The 22,843-nt window shown below is 40.0% G+C and overlaps 2 protein-coding genes across 5 annotated transcripts in view; one reads left to right on the top strand and one right to left on the bottom strand.

Moving 5' to 3' along the window:
- Nucleotides 1-2,271: 2,271 nt before the first annotated feature.
- On the bottom strand, nt 2,272-7,506 carry LOC100119005 (transmembrane 7 superfamily member 3). The gene is made up of 8 exons (XM_001602808.6): nt 7,288-7,506; nt 6,618-6,968; nt 5,113-5,381; nt 4,740-4,911; nt 4,482-4,649; nt 4,252-4,404; nt 3,112-3,372; nt 2,272-3,018 (listed from the first exon to the last, which is right to left on the bottom strand). Exons 1-8 carry the CDS (start codon nt 7,385-7,387, stop codon nt 2,798-2,800), a joined length of 1,695 nt encoding a protein of 564 aa, XP_001602858.1. The 5' UTR covers nt 7,388-7,506; the 3' UTR covers nt 2,272-2,797.
- Nucleotides 7,507-8,439: 933 nt separating this feature from the next.
- Nucleotides 8,440-22,843, top strand: part of LOC100119039 — a 57,197-nt gene continuing 42,793 nt past the window's right edge. For 3 of the 4 annotated variants that reach the window (XM_031925802.2, XM_031925803.2, XM_031925800.2), the window contains exons 1-5: nt 8,440-8,845; nt 21,214-21,294; nt 21,456-21,612; nt 21,943-22,088; nt 22,545-22,667. In XM_031925802.2, coding sequence (XP_031781662.1) covers nt 8,742-8,845; nt 21,214-21,294; nt 21,456-21,612; nt 21,943-22,088; nt 22,545-22,667 — 611 coding nt within the window. In that variant the 5' untranslated portion in view covers nt 8,440-8,741. The remainder of the gene's footprint in view (nt 8,846-21,213; nt 21,295-21,455; nt 21,613-21,942; nt 22,089-22,544; nt 22,668-22,843) is intronic. The other variant, XM_031925804.2, reaches the window with a different exon arrangement.

Below are 22,843 nucleotides of genomic sequence, written 5' to 3'. Positions count from 1 at the left end.
TCGCGTAAACGAATGTATTCTTTGTGTTCTGTTCGAGTCTACGAGATCTATCACGGCCAGAAACGACATCATAATTATAATAAACAAATACCAGATAAATAGTTAACGACGATTTTAACGCAGTCGTGCAACATATAATGCAAACGTATGTAAGAAAAATAAAGACAAGAAAAAAGAAACAATCGCAATTATGAGAAGTCTGACCGCGAGCGAGAATCACATATAGCTAAATTCCATATAGCTCTGTAACAAGCACACGCGAAGCTTCTCAGGGCGAATTTCGAAACGAAAGCACGCCGCGCACGAGTATCTATACTATACTGAATTCGCGGAGCGCAGTTGCAAAAGGAAGAGCCGCCGTCGGCGCTGCTGCGACGGCGGCGGATTTCAAGACGTATATACTTAGGTAGTTTTAAGCTCGAGCTATAAGCGCCGGAGGGGTTGATGCCGTTCGCGCGCGTCTCGTTAAGCGTGATAATTAGAAAGGGCTTTCGGCGCTCGCACGCGCAACTACGCTCCTCATTATGTAAATTATTGTATGCGAGGCGTCATTACTTATTCTTCCTCGCCTTCTCTTATGATTCTCGCGGCTGCTGTACTTCGATTTCCGTCTCTGCCGAGCGGACTTCGAAGGATCCTTTCGTTGTAACGAAAACTTTTATCGATATATATTGTAGTCAATTATACGAGCCGCATCGCAATGATTTTGTTGTACATAAAAAACTTTGTAGCGAATACCTTGAAAAACGATTGTTTTCTTCTTTTATATAATATGTCTTCGTTGTTTACAACCTAATAAACCTTCGTTATGTTATCGATCGAATCAAGTATACGACACTGTGTACAAAATATATAATTATTGACTTTGTTTTATTTCTGCAATTTGCTTTTTATACAAAAACATTTTGTACATATATATACTATATATCTATGCATTGTCAGTCATTATATTTGTTACATTAGTATGTTTGCTCGGCGCATGATATATAAGAGCACTTGTTTGATTGCGCGATAACGTATATATGGGGAATTCTACGGAAAAAATGCACTTTTTTGGTTGCAGAAACCGCAAAAAAACAAAACTCGGGGCACGAGCCTACAACTTTTTATTTCTTATTGTACATGTTTAGAACAATGCAAAACCACGTTCCAACACAGAAAAAGTGCCTTGTGCAAAGAGCACAAACAGAAAATGTATTGTGGTAGAGTGAGAGAACGGGAAAAGAGCTTCAATTTTTAAAAAAATGCGTTAAAAATGCTTGATTTGGTCAAAAGTTACGCATAATTGAAAATGTGGAAAAATCATGGAAATTACAGGATTTTTCAAAGTTAAGAAATTTGTATCTTTTTTCATGATTTTTCCACATTTTCAATTATGCGTAACTTTTGACCAAATTAAGCATTTTTAACGCATTTTTTTAAAAATTGAAGCTCTTTTCCCGTTCTCTCACTCTACCGTAATACATTTTCTGCTTGTGCCCTTATCCAACAATGGCTATTTTTCGACGAATTTGAAGGGCCTAAAAAACAGTGTCACAAGGCACTTTTTCGATGATGGAACGTGGTTTTGCATGGTTTTAAACATGTACAACGAGAAAAAAAGTTGCGGGAGTGTGCCCCAACATTTGTTTTTTTCGGTTTCTCAAACCAGAAAATGGCATCTTTCCCGTATAATTCCCCATATGTATATGTGCCATGCTGTACTGGAAGTTTCGACGACACGACGCTCTAATATTCCCGTCATTGTCTGTAATAGAAATTAATTAACGAAGAAAAAACAACCCATCGTGTACAAGTATAAGCAAACTGATTAACGAGAATATTATATATATATATATATATATATATATATATATATATATATATATATATATATATATATATATATATATATATATATATATATATACACACATACAATTATATCGCGGCAGTAATCAAATGTAAGTGTTGTGAATAATGAGAATAATATTGTTGCTGTGATTACCTCTTAAGATTGTAAGTAGTAGACATTAGAGGCAAAGCAAAAAAAAAAACAAACAAAACCAATTGTTAGGTGTCACAATTGTCTGGATTCAATAAATGTTATTTCATTTTAAATAACGGCGATCACATTCCACGGAGAAAAAAATAAAGATATAATTCACAAGTATGTGCGCGGGTGTGTTTGAATGTGCGTGCATATGGTCGGCAACTCGCAAAATCATTGTAATACCCTACGCTAAGTCAAAAGAAGAGGCGATAATTGGGATTGAAATAAACGTTATTAAAATTTTCTCACAGATAACATAAGTGCTTTTTACTACTCAAAACTACCTCAAAAAAAGAACAATTATTTTCAACATTCTCAGACTATATTTTTTATACCGTTATATCACCTCTGTTTGATGCTTTCGTTTATAATTTGTCATATAAAAAGTACAGTCATGTTGCATTATTAGAGGTGCGGCAGTCACATATCGTAACTTCGAGTAAACGTAAACACCTCTAACATAATAACTCTATATACGTATTATAAAAAATATTAATACGTACTCAGACTCTCTAAAAAAAAACTAACAAAGCAAATTTACAAAAATACTTTTATCCATTAGTATACCTTCATATAGGCACTTTTGAGTCTTATTTACTAGGTTCGATCCGTTTCTCAATTTGACGACAGGCGTGAATCGACAAATCAAGATTTGAATTCAAGTAGATTGCTATCGAAAATATCACCTGTATAAGAGGTAAAAATAAGATAACCTTAGATAGTACCTAAAATTGAGCCTATACTTTGGTTTTTATCACCATCAGTCTAGAAACGAAGTTCTGAGGAATTTTCATAACGAAATCGTGGATTATTGAAGGATCTGTATCTGCTTCGATATCTTTGTCCACCTAGCAATGGTGCGTTTTCCGTATCTCTTACTAGGATTGGTGATGATGGGGGGAATGGCGCACGATTCCAGTTGGTTGCACATTGCTTATAGAGACCCAATATTACAAGGAAGGACCAAAACACCGTAAGCAGTACGTCTGTGAAAATTGTGAGTATAATTTTAACAATATTCATCATTAGCTTATATTTTATTATACGCGCGAGATTGTCTAGGCGCACAATTCATTTACCTTTATCTTGGTAAGGAGGCTGAATGATGGCAACGTTGAAGTTGGAGACAGTGGCGCGTCGAATCGCGTTAAGAAGTATGTACTTAAAACTCGCTCCACAATAATAGTCGATAGAAAGTATTGTGGCATAAGCACCAAGCGTCGTAAAACAAATAATGTTTCCGGCGAGAGGAATCAGGCTGAATATGAGTATGGAAACTATGAGGAACGATGCAAAAATCAAACAGAAGTATGCATTGACTTCGAGATACAACAGCCCAACTGAAACAGAAAATATGTAGTAAGGTTAAATCTGTTTCGTCGCAATTCACGATGAAATATATTGCCGAAAAGAGAGAAAAATAAGGGTGCCCGATCAGCACTTTGGCTAACAGTTCGATCATATTTTTACGTAACATGCAATCTCCCTGCACAGTTAGAGCGTGTAATCTAAATAGATTCCGCACTAAATAAATACAGGGCCACAATTAGGTAAATGCGAATCTTCTGCAAGCTGGTTAGAGAGAGAGAGAGAGAGAGAGAGAGAGAGAGAGAGAGAGAGAGAGAGAGCGAGAGAGAGAGAGAGAGAGCACGAGTGTGCGTTCCTTGGGACTCTAAACCTTCTTTCTCTAATAGTAACCTCCTCGCACATACATACACATACGGAGGGGGATGAAAGTGGAGTTTTACTCGGCGCGAGGGTGGCCGCGAAACGAGGGAGACAGAGAGAGCGCAGATCCAAACTGAGCGACGTTATGGTGAGAAAGGCAAGAGAGGCACGCGGGGGATTCGGCGAGCGAAGTTTCCACATGAGCGAACAACATTGATAGAAGCAACGGGGGGACCATACCACCGACTACTGGCTGTGTGCGAGAGAGCTTCATCCCTTCGCCAAACTCGGATACTAACTTCGGGGTTGCGCGAAGGCTGCTGTGCTCTCCATCTCTCTCCCCCTACGGGTTCAGCCGCATTTTAAGCTGGCTTTCATTATTTTCCTATAATTTGCAACAGCCTCTCTGGCTTTCTTTATCCCACTTTGGCTATATAAAAAGACAAGGGTAGCCAGCAGCGGCTTTCGAGTATTTTTGTGAAGGAATAGAGGATTCTACTTTCTTGATGTATTATAGTTGAGCTTATACTTTGTTTTCTTTTTTCTCATACCTGGTATGGTGAAGTAGAATAGACAGAAGAAGAACGTGCCAAGTGTCAATCCAGAGAGCATTAGAGATGGAATCGGACTACTCAGACACGACCACAAAACGAACCATAATAAGCTTGACATGGTGCCAATAACTAATGCTGATACAAGAACACCTAAAATGCAAAAGTCATTTGCGATATTGAAAAAGTTTGATAATAATTGATCTTAAAAGACACATATTATACGATACCTGTGATATCAAACGTTCCAATAAAATTTCCTAATATGTAACCTATGAAGCCTCCAAACAGCAAGCCCATTAAGAACATTGAAGTTTTAAAATAATATTGTCCGCGCATGGTTACGAAAAGTCCAATAAAAAACGTCAAGGCACAGAGGACTTTCGAAAATGTCGTGGCTGTAGAAAGTTACACATTTTATTATGTAATTGGTGCAAGCTTCAAGTCAGCTATACATATGTAGTAAAAAACAAGATTAAATAACTTACTTAGCATAGAACAAGAATTGGACCACGATGATGAATCACAGCCATAAGTAACAATCGGTACGTAGGCAGCGGATTGACTACCAAAACGCGCCACCATACCGTGAATGGATCCAGTTCCGGGGTATACGCTGAATACGCGTCTCATCGGAGATCCATAGATCGATGCCGGTATCTATAATAAAAAAGAATCGACTGTTAAAAATTTTGTATATATATATATTTTTTTTTTTAATTAAGTATCGTAGATTTGAATAATAATATAATAGATAAAATTTGATAAATTTGAATAATAATTTTAAAAAAGCGGATAAATGCAACAAAGAAACGAAAATGAAATTGTAATTGTAAAAGTAGAAACTCGCGTTACACTTACAAAATCCGCATTCCTTTCGATATCCCTCACAGTGAGCATATTGGCAATCGCCGAGAAATAAGTCTCATTACTGAAATCCTCTTCGGGCAAGTACATGCGATAGGCATCGTGCTGTAAAGGATATTTTTCGCAAGGCAATTCGAAATTTCCAATGTTCGGCACGGCAGCGGGTTGAGCGTCGACCGTCACAGTTGCATGATTGTAAAACAACTTCTGGAAGGGTGATCTCTTGATATCAAACTCCATGTTGCATCCACCTGGAGAGGGAGCTGAAAATCATGTTGAACGACGGCTCGGTTAAATTTTAACTTGCTTTTACAGTTATTTTGATATGCTTGTATAAATTCTAGTCATTCAAAAGGATTACATACATCAATGCAATTTACTATAATTTGAATTTATTATTATTTCATGCAGAATATTTCATAATGAGTTATAATTTATACTAAATGAAAAATTTATGACTAAAATTAATAGTTTCGATTCTCTGATTTTGTATTTGATCGAATCAACACAGAATTAATCATGTTTGCAATGCTTTAATGTAAACAACTTAAATCGAACTTAGAGGCGTAAAATGGGACGAATGTCCTCTTTTAGAAGCATATCTATAACTACGTTGCGCGGTAAATTGGTTGAAATCATACTGTATACGTAGATAGTTTGCTGTTTTTATATTTTAAATAAAAAAGAATATTTTTATAGATCCTGAATATCATATTTTTGCAATAAACGTAAATTTCAAAAAAGTTACGCGGTGTTGTGTTATTTAATTTTAATCTTTCTTAAAATTACATACTATAGGTATACAAAATCGATTTTATAAAAATTTGTATATATTCTTTAACACACGCATTTCCTAAATCAATAATCATGCTTCATATTTACTTTGTATGGATAAGAACTGTCCAGATTAGATTGAAGGTCTTCATATTGATTAAATATCTCAAACAGAGTTCAATATTATTGAAACTTACTAAGATACAGTTGATGTTTTAATACGATTATCATAAAGCAACAAAAGTAAAAAAGTAGTGTAAAAAGTAATCTATATTTAAAATTATTACGATTTTTCATACTCTTCTAATTTTTGTGCCAGGAACTTATGCAATCAGAATGATAAGATTCTTGAAATTGATAATTTTAAAACACTTATGACTTAATTTTATTTTGTCAAAAAATATAATAGATCTTTAAATAAATTTATTAAATATGAAAACCTAAGATTTTTGCAATTGTAAAGAATAATTGGTATATTATACATAGTAACAGGTATTGAAATCTTAATTCTTATTGATCCATAGAGAAATTAAGAAAAAGTAAAACTAGAATAGCAATAACAATAGCCTTCACACATCTACATGTTTACGAATAGGTATATTTTTCTTCTATCTATCATCTACTCTACTTGCGTATTCATTTTACCATGAACTAGACTAAGAATAATGGAATAATATACGAATGTATATTTCAGTTATGCAATTGCGATTAAAATAAAAACTTACCATCATATCTATATGCAACAACAGCTACTAGGCCAGCAATCTCAAAGTTATTTTCATTTGATGCATAAACTACAGTATCAGCGACACCAGTAGTGTCAACATAAAGTCCAATATTTGTACCAATGACAAAGTTTCCAGGTGTTCTCTTGATTGATGTCTTGTTGTACGACATGGACGCATTGTGCATATAAGCATGTAGTTGAATTATAACAAAACTCACTTCAGTGGGAATATCATTGACAGTGATAGCAAAGTTTGCACTATCATTTATATTGATTAATTGGGTAAATGCTTGATCCACGTTCTGAGTTTTGTTGTACGTGCTTAAGGAGATATTTGCAGTTCCGCCATCTGAAAAAAATTCAACAATATTTGGTCATATACGTTGATTATCAATAAAACTGTTTTAAATAATAAAGAAAGGTAAAAAGAAATTATTTAAAAAATAAATCTCAAGCAAAAGCAAAGTTTAAGCAAGTTTTAGGTTAATGATTCTTTTCTTTGTGCTAACTTGCATTTTTTTTTAAATTAATCAGTTAGTCATTTTATCTGCATACGCACAAAAAGAAGAGTACACTAAGTATCAGTTGCGTTAAACTTGTCCGGGAAAGAATGTTGCGAAACATAAACAAAACGAGAGGTTAATCGATTTTGAGGTTAGATGGCTTACCTGGCACTTGCAGAATCGTTGTCGAGAGTTCCGAGGCGGTGCTCAGCGCCAGGAACGTAAAAAATAAAGCGAAAAAATTTCCACTACGATACCGAATCATTTTCACAGACTTTCTTAGCGATGAGAGTTCGTTAACTCATGACAAATGCATCAGCAGCGAGGAACTGGCAGCAAGTATGTATGCTTGCTGCTGCACTCTGCAGACAGCATCGGACAGGCGCGTTACCCGATAACGCGCGTGCGGAAGAGAGAGCAACAGCTTTCTACTGTCATTGGGCTTGTGTCTATCTGTGTACAGTCTCTGCACGTGACAACAACATTTATTTGAATCATCAGAATGCGCCTTATATATGCAAAATGATTATTTTCGATCTGTAGGTATATTTAATTATATGTATTGCAATGTATTTAATTTTGTAGTGGCCATAATAGTCATATTCTATTATTAATAAATGTTTATATCATTTTTATGGAATCATCGCCATAGAATAGAATAGACGAAAGAAATAAACGATTTTCCTCGGCGATTCCGTTAGTCCTAAATGCTGAATGCCCTTCTTATATTGGTTGTTTCCGGCTCTCTCGAGGAGCGCATCGAGCAACAATAAAAAACGATGACGAGGAGAAATATCCAGTCCACGTCAACCGGACGAGCCACTGAAACGAATGTTTTGTTTACAAGCGTGTTGATCCACTTTGTCATCGCTCGAGAGTGATCCAATTAAATTTTGATATTCCGGTAAAAATCAATTTCTAAATTTTCCATCATCCTTAATAATATATTTAACACCCGGCTGGAACCTGGAATTCAAAACAATAACAAAGGCGGTCCATCTGGTTTTGGCGGAACCACATTACTCATTCGCCGCAGCGGAGCAGGGAATTCCCTCGCTTATATACACATGCCGGAACGCGCGGTCGAAAAGTCGCTCGACTCGACGGCAGTGGAACGGCCTTCAGCGTGCAGCACTCTGCAGCAGCCTCCGCTCTCTTTCTCTCTCTCTCTCTCTCTCTCTCTCTCTCTCGCGCACGACAACACGTAGCAGTGAGTCTAGCAGACTGCGGGAGTAGAGGGAGCGGGAGCGAGATAGCAGACGACGTATATCTCGGCCGCAGGCTCGTGTCCGGGCCGCGCTTGCCAGCGGAGAGAGAGGCAGTAAGTAGTGATTCGTAGGTGTGTAGCGCAGCTAGTGCTCGGAGCGAGCGCTCGGCGTCGCCTCAGTCGCCCCTAGGCCAAGATGGCCACGCTGCGATCAATGAAACTCTCGAGTAAATCGCGTAGTAAAACACGCTGCACGGGGTGTTAAAATAAGCCGTTGTCCCGAGGAACGAGCGAGCCGCGCTCGTGTCCGGTGTGCGTGCGTGGGTGCGTGCGTGTGAGAGAGCGAGCGAGAGAGTGGCTCATTGCGGGTGCCCGGCGCCTCGCATCCTTCGTCGCCGCCGATAAATGGGCCATGGGAAAGGACCAGGAGCTGCTCGAAGCAGCCAGGAACGGCAACGTCGCCGTCGTCGAGAAGATCCTCGGGCAGCGCGCGAAGAGGAGTGGTCCCTTGGCAAGGTGGGTGTCGACACCTATTGTGTATACTCCGTTCCATCCGTGTCTCTCTCTCTCTCTCTCTCTCTCTCTCTCTCTCTCTCTCTCTCTCTCTCTCTCTCTCTCTAATCTCTCACTCGCTCGGCTCTACTCGGGCACATTGCTCGAGGAGATGCTCGACGCGTCCCAGGGAGTAAGCTTCCTGGAGGCTGCGGGGGTGTGACACGGTCTGACACACTGCGCGGCCGCGCGCGAGAGAGCGAGAGAGACGGCGATACGTGGAGCCAGCGCCTTTTCAGGTTGTTTTGTGTGCCCCTGCAGCGGGCGTCTCTCCGTGTCGCAATGTTTGCCTCCGTCTCTGAATAAGTAATTCATTCGCTCATGATCCCGCTGCAGCCGAGGATTCGTCATTGATTGACGAGAGCTTGCGCGCGGGCGGAGGCTCGATGCGCTTTTCTTCCTTGAAACGGGAGAGCGCTTTATTGAGGTTAGATTCGCCCGCTGGCAGCAGCGGCAGCTTTGTGCGTTTTATCAGTTTGCTCCAATTTTTCTCTCGTTGTTTTTTCATTGCTATTGATTCGCTGCCGAGCGAGAGCAGGTCGGTTAGCCGCGGTGTTGTCAACCTTTGACAAGCCTCGCGTGACTATTTACCTACATTATACGTGCACGTTATAAACGTCGAGGAAGCGCGTTTTCAGTCTGAATAAAAAAGAAAAACAGCTCGGCTTTTCCGTCCCGCGCGTATAATGGGCGGCTCGATCGAGGCGACGATCCACTTGGCATTAAGAGCATCATAAGCCGAGCGAGCGAGAGCGAGAGAGAGAGAGAGAGAGAGAGAGAGAGAGTCGACTTGGCCAGGACATGGGACTCGGTATCGGGGTCAATAAAGCACATATTTTAGCTGCGGATATCGAGGTCGAGCTCTCTCGCGCGCGCACTCTAAAAATTTCTCTCTGTCTGTGGGTCAACGCACGTAGGAACGACGTCGCGGTGTACAGCCGCCACCGGCGCCGCCTCCGCGAGTTGCATCTCCGCGGCTGCTGCTGCTTTCCCAGCTCCCATTCTCTCTCCCCACGCCGCACGCGATGCGTGCGTTTATACGTATATACACCGCGCGAGAGCCGATCGATCCTTTCCCAATACAACCTGCCACTTTCCCTTCGCCCTCTGCTCGAGCAGCGCCGCGTGCGAGTGTACGATCCTCGAGAGTGCGAAAGCGAACGCCACCCTCGCGCTATATATAGACCTACCCGCTTGCCCCGCTACACCCCTTTTAGTCTAGGCGCTGATCACTTTTCGTCGGACTTGAATCGCCAGTAGATCACCAAGGTTTTTTCTATGTATTTTTGCCTCCTGAACACGAATTTCGAGGGTGGAATGCCCAAAAGTGGTCAGGTAATTTGTTGTTAACAAATTAATTGTTAATATTTAACAAAATTATATTATTTCGAATCAGGAAATATTTTTTAGATTCTTTACATAATTCTAAATCGAGAATGTTCTTATGCGATTTTCTGAAAAAGGCTTTGTTTTTGAGTTAAAATTGATCAAGTTTGATAAAATTGAGAAAAAAATCGCGATTTTTACCGGATTTTAGTACTCTATTACTCGAAAACAAAGCGTTTATCAAAAAATCTTATAAGAACATTTTCGATTTTAAATCATATAAAGAATCTAAAAAACTGTTTTTGGGTTGAAGTATTTGGTAAATAACATAATTTTGTTTAATATTAACAATTAATTTGTTAATAACAAATTACCTGACCACTTTTGGGCATTCCACCCTCGAAATTCGTGTTCAGGAGGCAAAAATATATAGAAGAAACCTTGGTGATCTACTGGCCATTCAAGTCCGACGAAAAGTACTCAGCGCCTAGACTATTTCGCACTTCTTCTTTTGCGCGCGCTAGACGCGCCTCTTCATATTATATTGTACGCGCGTGTGTGGGTGTAGAGGTTTATACTGGATGGAACACACGGATCCAGCGCGCAGCGCGCCATTAGGTGTGCTTTTTTCTCACTTCCGCGAGAGTGCGGTTTGTTTTCATCTTGATGACGGAGTGTTGGCACTTTAATCCTCTGCAGACGTCCGCTCTCTCTTTCTCTCTCGTTCGTTTAGTTTTATGGATGGGGATGAAGCGATTTTTTCTCCACCTCTTGAATTTCGAGGAGATTAGATTTACTGCTTTTAACGCGATGGGAGTTTTTAGGCTTCCTCTCGTATGCGCTTTATTATTATTTATGCGCTCTGCGTTTGCAGGCGCGAGAGACAATGCCCGCTCTGCTCTCTCTCTCTCTCTCTCTCTCTCTCTCTCTCTCTCTCTCTCTCTCTCTCTCTCTCTCTCTCTCTCGATGTTCCTTCTCTGCACTTCGTAAGCGCCTAGTTGAGACACAGCTGTATAGCTCCGTCTTCGCCGCGCTGGATTTGTATTTTTACACGACGCCTCGGCCATTATGCAACGTTGCGTAAAGAAAAAAACTCTTGTAAATAACTCGTCTGCGTCTCATTAGTAACGCGCCGGTTTCCCCTGCATTCATCATATGTTGTGTCTCAAAAAAAGTTTTGTGAAATCGAAGTATTTCGAAAGGTTTTTGTGATATAGGTTGCGCGACTCCGCCGCTGCACGAATGCTTTCAATGATACAAACCAGTTTTTTTTAGTTAAAAAAACGTGGACTTCACTTTCATTATACCCGATATTTATAGGCTGATATGAGTCATGCACACGCGCTAGTACAACACGAGTAAACTATATTTGTTTTAGCGTCTTTGTTAACATTGACAATACACGCTGTGTGAAGTTTCCGATAACGCGCGTGAATCATATAGTGCTTTTGCGCATTCGTTTCAAAACAATCCAAAACCTTTGTGTTTTTAAGTATTGACGCGAACTTTACGCGTATACTGAAAATACTCGGATTCTTCATTCATTCTGGTTTTCATTGTAGTATCGTTTTTAATCGACTCACCTAATATAGGAAAGGTTGAACAAAAAATAGAACTAAAGATAAAAAGTTGGAAGTGCATCAGCAACAATTAGTTTCCGATAAGGAGCATACGATCGAATACGTACGTATCAGGTCTATAAAAGCGAAGTCCATTAGTTGACGCCCAACACTCGGATTAGACCGAGATGTTATAAAAATGTTGACCCTACTCTGAAATCAATAAAACAAAGACTGGGCAGCGGTCGGTTCCTAACGCGTGTACCTTGGCTAAGAAAGCCCGGAAAAAAAGGGAACAGCAGCAAGAAATACTTTCTGCAGCTGCTCCGAAAAACTCTGTTGTGTCGCCTGGCGAGGCCGGAGATATTGCTCAATTTTTTTTCAAAAGTTCCATCAAGGTTTCGAATTACTGAAAATTCCTTCGAGCAATAACGGGACGGGTGATTATTGACTTATGCTTGTTTGTCGCGAGATTATCGCGTTCTAGGGGATTCGCTCTTGTTTAGAAATTGGATTCACTTATCAAACAGCAATAATACACAGGGTTTTATCGGTCTCAGTCAATATTGCTGTACTTTACCGTGAAATGCTTTCTTCGACAGCAGTATTTTTTGAATTCACCAATACGATCTATTTTATAAATTTCTTTGCTAAAGTTTTTCTTCTTTCACTGCGTGTATAAGGTGTAATTTTGTCGCTGCAAAAGGCGAAGAATATTCAAAGTCGAGAACTGTATTTTAAAAAGCAAAATAATTTATATACCGTAATTCTCGTCCCACTTCGAATCTAGGATATAGCGCAAAGAAGAAAACGCGATTGTAAATAACGGAAGTTGCCTGCGCGCTGAGGAGGTGGCGTAACAGTAGCGGGTATACTGCACACAACTACAAAAATAGGCCTTTATCAATGACCAATAATCGCACCTCGGATGCTGTGTGCAGAGTGTCGACCGCCAACGTGTACAGTCACTCCCGTTGCTGCTGTCGCCGCGACTGCAGCGTATATGCACACAACGAGCCTGTTATGTTGATTGATCTAATAACAGTGATTTCAGACATCTATACGTGACTCACGCCTAGACTCTCTGCGCTTTACACTTATATAACGTACGCACAAACGTGCATGTGTAATGAACTCAGCGGGCTGCAGTGATAATCAAGGATTGACTCACGAGTTTCGCGGCTCGTATAAAATCGTCGTTGATTTCCTGTGCCATGCGCTTTATCTGTCCGAGCTTATGATGCATATGGTTAAGGTTTTTCAAGTATAAAAAAAATAGCACTCTATTTCAAAGAGTTTTTTGTAGTGTAATCCGGCTTTTTTCTTATGGACGTTTTATATGTGTTTTTTTAAAAAGTAGATTTGCATTAACTTTGATTAACTCCTTGATTTAATTAGTTTAACATGCATATGTACAGGTATACATTTTAATGTGGCCTGCATACACTTATTATAATGGAAGCATACAATTTGAAAGATATAATGCATCAAAGCTATTGTGATGAGACAATAACTACTTGTATTGATCATCCTTAGTTACGCTCATTACACTTATGAATCGTATAATAAAGGCCTTGTAATTACTGATGCAGGAGTATCTTTAGTTTAGCTATATATCAAGCTCCTTATATCAAGACTAGGTTTGAAATAAAAAAAAAGCTGTCTTTAGCAATTATTCAATACGATGGTTTTTTTCGCTATGTATTCTAACTTTCAACATTGTAGATTCAAAACTAAAGCAAAACAATATAGAACTTTTTTAATATGGATTAATCTTTTTAGAAATCGGAAAGCAAATACACGGAATCTTATTACATAGGTACTTTTACATTCTTTGACTAAACTTAAAACTCCATTAAAAAAAAAACACTGTGCGCATCGTGCATTTATAAACATAAAGAAGCTTTTTCATAAGAAACAGTTGCTATACGTTATTTACAAATAAAAGTAGAATCCGCTACATTCAGTAATTACGCTTAGCAAAACATAATAATAATTAAAAATAAACAAAACCAACAATAACGAGACGACAAAGCTAAAGTACTCCCTGCAAAGATTTGAAGAAACTGTTCGCATTTTAATAGACAGAGAGCGACGCACCAGGAAATTTCAAAAACAAAAAAGAGATGCCAGGGACAATGTGGAGCGTGAAGAGCCATAAGGGAGTTTTTTTATATCGCGGGCGACAAACGTACAGCAGAGCAGCCCGGGCTCTTGTAACAAATTGCCTTTTGTGTCTCTCTACGCGCGCGCTGGCAAAGATGTGCACCCGCGCTTGCGTCTTTATTATTAAAAAGAAGCGGGCGGCGGGAAAGCGTGCGTGTGAAAAAATATGAGAGGCGCATAGGTACAAAGCTCGGTTTCCTCGTGTGGAAGCTGCGGCTACGTCGAAATGCTGCTCTTCTCTCCTTTTCTTTCATCATCCGGGTGTACGCAACAGCGAATCTTCACCCTTCTTATAAGCGTATACGCGCTCTTCTCTATCTATTGCCTCAACCGCGGTAGCTAGGTGCTAGCTGGCGGGCTTTTGTGGTGACCCCTGACTGCTAATATGCCGCGTATAGACATGCGTGGCCCGAGGGAGCAATAAAGCGATAGAAGCAAAGCGAGTGCGAGGACAAGCGTAAAAAGAGACTGCCAGAAGCGAGGCTAAGCCGAACCGCTCCTCGCCCTGCAGCTTTTCAACACGCTCTTTGCTGCCGGCAAGAGGAGGCTCTTCAATTATGCGCCGTCGATCGTCGCCATTTATTCTTTCAAGAGTTTTTGATCCTCGTATAGCTGGAGGTCGAACAACGCCAGCGCTTCGCGAATTTCGACGATGTAGCACTTCTTTGTATTCCCGAGATAATGATAGTAATGAGTGTTTTTGGGTCATCGCTATATAGACGGATCTAAAACAGCTTCATTAGCATAGTAATTGTATAAAACTGAAAGAAACATAATAAAATTTTAATAAATTATATCAAAGTAATATTTTGTATGAAAGATGGTTCGAGCGTCTAGTGTCGACAGTGTTGTTAGAGCCATTGAGTTTAAATCAAATAAAATTATTATATTTTAATTAATGAATAAAGATTCGGTTTTTAGACAACTAAGAAAGTCTGCAATTAATTTAGTATATAGTCTATTTAATCTAGTATTTCAGAATCATATTTACCATATCATAGTTATATATTTAAAATTCTTGTAATTTTGTACTTAACATTTTATTTGCAGTTTTCAGTTAAATAACAGATCTTGCAATAATATAGTATACTATCACTTTGACATTTACTTACTTACAAGCACATAAGTAATAAAGCGACAAGCAGCGATGCATTAAACGAGCTAGCGAGAGGATAATTAGTGTCATCATTAGGGTATCCACGCGCGATCAGATCAAGTATCCAGTTTACCGTAGCTTCATAGTCAATAGTATATGCACTACAGGCGTCTTGCTCCGATTGCAAATCTGTTTGTTGTGATTTAGCGAAATTGCTTTCGCTCTGCCGGACACATTCGACGTGTTGAATTTGCGTACCGGGGGGTTGCGATCGAACGTTATTATATCCAATGACCAGAACTGCACACAGACTATAACGTAAGATGCTTTGGTTAGAGATAAATTGTAGTACTTTAATAATTTATCGATATCAATTAAAGTTGAGTAACTTTCAAAGCAATAATTACAATGCAAAATCACTTTGTTAAAAATTACATACAATTTTTCGGAAGAACAAAAAAAAATCTTGATACTTGACGAACTCAGGCCGACATATTTTAGCTGGAATTGCAGCTCTTTGACATTTTTCAGTATGCCAGCGAGCTAAACGCGAAGGAAAGCTGTATAATTTAATAACTCCAGCACACGGAGGCAACGCTCCCTCGCAGCATTGTGAGCGTCCAACGTCCCTGCTCTCACACGCTACACACAAACTTTACCATGAATAGCATGAATATGTACCGCCATAGGAACGCTACTCGCTTCATCATGAAGAGTGATGGCTGGTAACTTTTGTATTTTAATCGACTTGCCGCAGGTTTCGCAGTCAAAAATTCACTGTGCACATGTGCGCAGCCAGTATTATTTTTACATGAATTGGGCAGTCTATACAACACGTACATAATACAAATTGACTAACGCATGCATTAGTGCATAAAATATTAAAAAGATGAATAACAGTGCTGGGATATGAGATTGTTTAAACGTTTTTGATAATACACACCGTTTGGCATACAAATATTTTTCTAATAAAAAAGTCAAATAAAAATGTGAAAATGCCTTGATGGTAGAAAATTGAGGCTATATTGCCCAGAATTCTGGCGAATTTTCTGGTGGGTTGCCAGAATCTGTAACAGAACCTTCCCACATATCGAGGGAGTGGCGCGACGGTTAGTGCCCAGAATTCTGGAAAAAATTCTGGAGGAGATGAAGAGAGTCAATTTCAGGTTAGGAGTTTAGGATAACCATGCACATATTGATTTGTTTGAAACTCGATAACTGCATTTATTCATAATTTCTGTTAATATATCAGATAGCATGACTTATTGAAATAAAAGTTGATGATTTGGTTCAGTTATATAGGTGGAATGAAGTGTGGTTGTATACGCGTATCACATAATATGTGTATTAAATAAAATAAACTGAAAGAATCGATGATTTATTAGCAGAAATTATTAATGAATTTAGTTGTTGCAAATTAATTCGTTTGTTCATATACCTTAACCTCCTGATCTCAAATTAACCTCCTTCTACATTTGCCAGAAGTATGCCAGAATTCTGCCCACTATTTGTTGCCAGAAGTTTCTGGGCACTAATTAGTGACGCGGCCAGAAAATCTGGTGAATATTCTACCAGGGCGATATTATTTAATTGTTTTTTTTTAATGATGCTAAATTTGAAAACTCAAAGCCTTAAAATTTAGAACGCACCAAGTGCACATAAAATGAACTTAGTTATTATATATTTTATAACTTCATCTTTGATACGCTCTCGTGGGTATACACAGAGACAGATGAAAGAACATCACAGCAGGTGGTGGTCGAAGCTTTATTGCAGGTTGTTCGTTAAAAATCTTCGGGAGCTAAAGCGTAATAACTATCGGGTCCTGCATGGCAGAGCAGCGGTGCAGGCTAGAGGAGACTTCCGAATCAAGTGCAAACTAACAATCGCTAAACCGCTTCGAATATAACGAACTGCACGCTATGTGTCGTCGATCACGGCATCTCCCGTCGGCTGAGTGTATGTGCCGCGCGACCTCGTGTTCAGAGACGCGTTAAGATAATTGGGCCAGGACTGGTCCGACATCGACTGCGAGAGAGCAAAGGTAGTTAAGGCGTCACCCTGACAAAGTAGTTCAGGCACGCATAACAATGGCGCGCAACATAACAGCTCGCGCGAGAGACTCGAGAAACTTCAGCGCGTATACTGCCGTGTAATTCATCTGCGGCGATCCTCCGACGACGACAGTCCGGCAATGTACACCCTTAATTAAGTGACAGTAAGAAACGCGCGACCCTCGCGCTGGCAACGAGCAACACCCACGCATGGAAGGGGAGAGATTGTTGAAGGTGTGAGAGAGAGAGAGAGAGAGAGAGAGAGAGAGAGAGAGAGAGAGCATACCAGTTTCTTTTATTTTTTTGCTTTTACATAACGCATAAGAAAATATATGAAGAAGATGTATTTTGCGAAGATGAAAAGAATTGATGAATCGTTTTTCATAAATTTTATCTATCACTCGTTTTACACAATATGTTAACGACAGTTATTCTGGAAAGTATTGCATTTAATGAAATTTTTGCCTTTTCAAGAAACTTTTACTCCCTTTTTCGTCTTGTTTTTCCCGCGTGCGGCTTTATGAAACACCCCTATACGATCCCTAGTAAGAGTCGCGAACCACTACAAGCCATTCGGAATGTCCTGAAGGAGAAAAGTGAGATGAAGAGAAAACCGGCGAGGATCTTTCTTTTACTCCCAGTCGCAATGCGAAAGTAGACGAGCTATGCTCGATGTGCTTTTTGTAGACGATCTTCAGACTTTAATTAAGGAACTTGGCTGAGTGGATGAAAATGCGCTGAATGGGAGAGTCAAATGTCCTTGCACTCTATACAGACTTGCTGTCATGTGTAAGCAGGAGTTTGAGAGGTTGCGAACTAAGTCCTCATTATATAACTGAATACTACATGGAAATGCTATCTATTCCAAGAGCTCTGAGCCCTTTCAATGTCTTTTATATTATCAAATTTGTTTGGAGGTGTCATCAATGCAATTTTTCTCAATGTATTTGAGTCATTTAATAAAATAACGAAGACTTTTTTTATTATTTTTTTAGTAGCAATAAACTATTCTTAGCCAAGATAAAAATAGCTTATTGCTGTGTGCATTATTGTAGTTTAAACTTTAGAGATAAGAGAATGAGGTCTTTTCGAGCCCATTATACTCCAATCTAAATATTTCGTTTAGAACTGCTGCCATACTACTGTATATGTGAACAGTTTGGCAAGTCTTTTGAAAGTGCAATTACCTTTAAGAAGTAATTAACACTTACGAGAAGTTCGTATAAAAGCCAATTAACTTTTACGTCTTATAGGTTAATACGATGATTACAAAAACTGCCATTATCCCACATATATGACTCGACTGTCAGCCTTGCACTCGCAGTACACAAAAAAGCCTTTAACGCAATAGCCTTTTCAAATTTCTTTTTCACCGCCATTTACGCAAATTTAAACCTCTCTTATAAGTGTATACACAAGGGAGGAAAAGCGCACCGAAGATTAATTCACATTCACGCACATCCCTTCGGCTTCCGTGCTAAATTTGATAAACGCGAACAACAGTCGCACTTTTCGTAAATTAAAGCGGAAAAGCCGAGACAGAGTTAAAATACGCGCGAGAGTACCTCGACGCGCGACAAAAGAGACTAAAAAGGCTCAATAAAGAAAAAAAGAAGCAATTCAGAACACCGAGCGTAAGCATATATAAAGCACACGCGCTGTACCACTGCAGAAGAGCTGAAGCAGCAGCATACAGGCGCGCAAAAGCAATATACACAAGCATACGCAGCTATAGCGAAGAGAAGTATGCAGTGCGGTATGTATCGCGAGGCGACACGCGTTCCTCTCGAACGTGCTTGCATTCATCGCGATTTGAAATTGCGCGCCGCGTTCTCTTTCTTCCTCTCCCGCGCGCGCGCGTTTTGATGTTTCCCTACAATAGATCACACGCGCGCCGACACCAAGGGTCGTAGCAGCGCACCGCGAAGGGATGGAATCGGATTAATACACGATTTCGCGATTGACGACGAAAGCGACACGCGGCAGAAGTGATGCTCGACTTTTTCTCTCCCTCTCTCTGTCTCGCTTACTCTAGTGAAGCCTTGTACTTCGATGACTTTTTTGTGCTCGCCCATACACCTTTCTCTCTCTCCCTCTATTTTTTTCATTTTTCCTTTGCCAACGCGGGATCGGGGTTCTCGCTCTTTAACGATTCGTCGGCGCAGGTACTACTTTGGCGTCTGAAACGAGCGCCGTCTATAGATTTCTTTGCTTTTTTTCCTCCTTCTCACTCTCTCTCTTTACGTGTCCTTTGAATTGCCGCGCTTGATTATTTTGCGCGAAATGACTGGTGGCGGCTTAATTGCTCGAGTCAACTCGTTAAGAAGCGTCGCTGTGCTGCCGCCACCCCGCGTTACTACCGACGGCTTTCTTTGTAGAAACGTCGTTTCGCCGGCTCTTGGTGCTGCACTCGCAATTGTTATTTGCAGCTTAGGCGTCGCACCGTTTCAATGGAATTAACAGGAGCTGGTTTTAATTGATTTTTTTTCCGAGCTTTATTACTGCGTTTGGACACCGCGTATGAAAAAATAGCTGTTTCTCGCGAATTACTTTAAAAACAAGTTGTATCATGTTATACAATTATACTAATCTTTTGGCGACATATATATGTATGCAAAAGCTTCAAACAACGTTCGATTCCATAGTATTTGTGTTGCGTAAATATATATCAATATGCCAGTCATGCAGCCTCGAATTCGTCATAACTCGCCTGTTACGTATATATGACAAAAGTTTCCTGTGCACTTCATGCTTTGAGCTATAGGGGGAAAACTATTGGCGCTGGCGTGAGGGCTGGGCTATATTTGTAAAGGTCATAAGATCAGGGCAAATATGGATCTTCTAAACAATAGGAGGGAAACGAGTAATGTCACCGAAGAGAAAAACAAACCATGGCTTGTAAGAAACACATCCACTTTCGCGAATTTTTATGTAAACACAAATGGATGATGATATTTTTTTTATTATTTTTATCGACATTTCTGAAGAAACCTATTTTTTCATTCATTAATTACTTTTTTCGAACAAAATTTTTCAATTGTAAATTAGCAATAATCCTTTAAATAGCTATTACAGCTGCCTCCAGGAGCCTCTAGAGGCTCTCGAAACAATAAATGCGAGAATGAGCGGACCACCTCTAAAGTCACTCGTTCACCGACAACATCTCAATCGCGTTTCTTTATTTCTTACATCGCACAACACTGCAGAGTGAGCCCTATTAATTTTGTTTCCATTAACGCTTCCCAGGAAAATTTTACACAGCGTATGCATTACGCAAGAATCCGTCTATACCGAGTACAGCAGTGCTCGGCCACCTCGAGAGGCAAAAAGAGGGGTTGGAAGTCATGAGCAAACACGGCTATGGATTATGCTTCGACGTTATATTCCCGCGGGAGCAGCTCTCTCTCTCTCTCTCTCTCTCGCGCGCGCGCGCGCGCGCGACGTCCGCAGACGATAGACGTGCTGAGAGTGTGCGGATCCGAGGCTGCAACAATGGCGCGTAATGAGAACATGTGTTGAACGGCATATCGGCGGCTTCGTTAGCGAGGCTCGCATTGCTCGGACTTGAACAAACGAACGAAGAGCTGCTGCCAACGTTCTGGCTATGCGTATACTACGAGCCTCGTTCGAGGACGTGCAAATAGCCACGGCAAAGCTCTCTCTCTCTCTCTCTCTCTTTCTCTCTCTCTCTCTCTCTCTCTCTCGCCCTCTCTGCGCACACAAACTTCGAGTTTATGCTCTTATCGCAAAAAATAGCTCGCGAAATATAATGCCATGGAAAAGGCGCGCGGCTATTGTTTGACTCGTTGGCAGGATGAGCGCCTCCGTCCAATTGAAAGTACAAAGCCGGAGCCTGCGTTGCTGTGTGATCTCCTCTCATCTCTTTTCTTTTTTTATTAGAACGAAATAGATAAAGTCGATTGTGGTGAGCGCAAGGCTTTTCATATTTTTAGCTCTATTTTGCTACTGCCTTTCCCGCCAGTTTTATTCATATTCTATAGCGTTCTTTATACGAATACCGTTATATGTGGCCTAATTGACGCTTTATTTTCCATTATTTATATATTTTTATATTCAATTTAACTTATTTCCGAGTAATAATGTTGTCCTGTCTTTTTATTGTGATTGCAGTCTACGCCGAGGTCCAGGAGCTAATGTGCAAGACTCAAGCGGATATTCGGCGCTCCATCACGCCGCTTTAAACGGACACAAGTAATTAACAATATACCATATTTTGCATTATAGAAATAGAAATTTTGATTATTTAACGCCAAAATGAAAAATATTGATTTGTGCACGAGACTATTATTCTCGAGAGTGACCCGTGCTTATATTTGTCTGTGACCATATATTTGATTCTTTCTTCTCTGCAGGGAAGTGGTGAAGCTGCTTCTCCAGCATGAAGCTTCGACCAATATCATCGATGCTAAGGGCTCTTCTCCGCTTCATTTAGCGGCGTGGTCCGGAAACTCGGAAATTGTGCGATTAATTCTGAGTCAAGGGCCATCGGTGCCGAACGTCAACCTTACGGTAATTGATTTCATCATTCCTATATATGAAAAAATATGAGGATTTCATTATACATTTTCGAGTCGCGCGTTGTTGCCATTAACGAACGCGATTTTCGCGTTTGATTGGCGTGGCATATGCCGCACGTGAGCTTCAAATTACGAACCGATGTGTGTAATAAATTTGATATCTTATTGGTACTGAACCAATTATTGCGAATTAATTAAAATTCATATTTTTATGAAAATTCGTACGTGATTTATATTTATTTCCGCCGGCGACGTACATTACAATAAAAGTGGAAATTAATTGGATTGATTAAACGAAATTTTATAATTCCATTGACGACAGACCAAAGATAACGAGACAGCGTTGCACTGCGCTGCACAGTATGGACACACGGAAGTCGTGGCACAGCTGCTGCAGTACGGATGCGATCCCAGCATCCGCAACAGCCGCGGAGAATCCGCCCTGGACCTGGCCGCACAGTATGGAAGGTAAATTATATCGTTAAAAATTTATTATTATTTATTTCCATTTCCATTATTTCTCGTCCGCGCGAGGCTGGAGATAAAATTTCAATTATAATTTCTTCATCGGTTATTATACGTAACTTTAGCAATGCCAATTTTGTTTTTATAATGATTGAGGTATTTTAAGCCCGTTAATTAATTGTACATTTAAAAGGTCAAGCACAATAAACAGTAGTCGTTCCATTGGAAAGTTGATTTGTTTCTGACACTGCGTATTTACTTTGCTTTAATTGAATCTATAGCGTCGAATCAATTACATAAATTAACGCGGTAGACAAATTACCTGATGATACAATAAAAAGTGTCAAAATCTTTGTGGCGACAGCAATCGAGCTGTGGTTTTGAGTGAAGCAAATAACAAACAAATGTAATATTATATACTGTTGTCGTGTAAGATGAAAACACGTGTGCTATTTTCAGGTTGGGGACAGTGGAGCTGTTGGTGCGAACTCATCCCGAGCTAATCGAGTCTTTGCGCAGCTCCTCGTCCTCCTTGATCTTCCCACATACACCTCTGCACTTGGCTTCGCGTAATGGTCACCGGTAAGCATTCTATTTTTCAAGATTCCTCTCGAGTCACCTTCATCATCATCAATCAACCCTAATTACAATTGCCGCTTTAATCTCGCGCGCGCGGTGCCACATTGCGCGGAAAGTAGATTTATAGTGCAAATGTTGCATAAAGTGCCTTAACGAATGCCTTTGTTCATGATTTAGGA

The sequence above is a fragment of the Nasonia vitripennis genome (assembly GCF_009193385.2).
Source record: "Nasonia vitripennis strain AsymCx chromosome 3 unlocalized genomic scaffold, Nvit_psr_1.1 chr3_random0004, whole genome shotgun sequence".
NCBI classification, from domain to species: Eukaryota; Metazoa; Arthropoda; class Insecta; order Hymenoptera; family Pteromalidae; genus Nasonia; species Nasonia vitripennis.
The sequence above is the reverse complement of the archived record's forward strand: the minus strand, read 5'-3'. Positions and strand labels throughout refer to the sequence as shown.

Bases quoted from the DNA above. Each gene is read 5' to 3' on its own strand.
- LOC100119005 (XM_001602808.6), bottom strand. From the start codon at position 7,387: ATGATTCGGTATCGTAGTGGAAATTTTTTCGCTTTATTTTTTACGTTC. The intron at 5,382-6,617 runs GTAAGTTTTTAT...CATGATTTTCAG, and splicing joins TGTTGCATATAGATATGATG to CTCCCTCTCCAGGTGGATGC. The intron at 4,912-5,112 runs GTAAGTGTAACG...TTTTTATTATAG, and splicing joins TCGAAAGGAATGCGGATTTT to ATACCGGCATCGATCTATGG.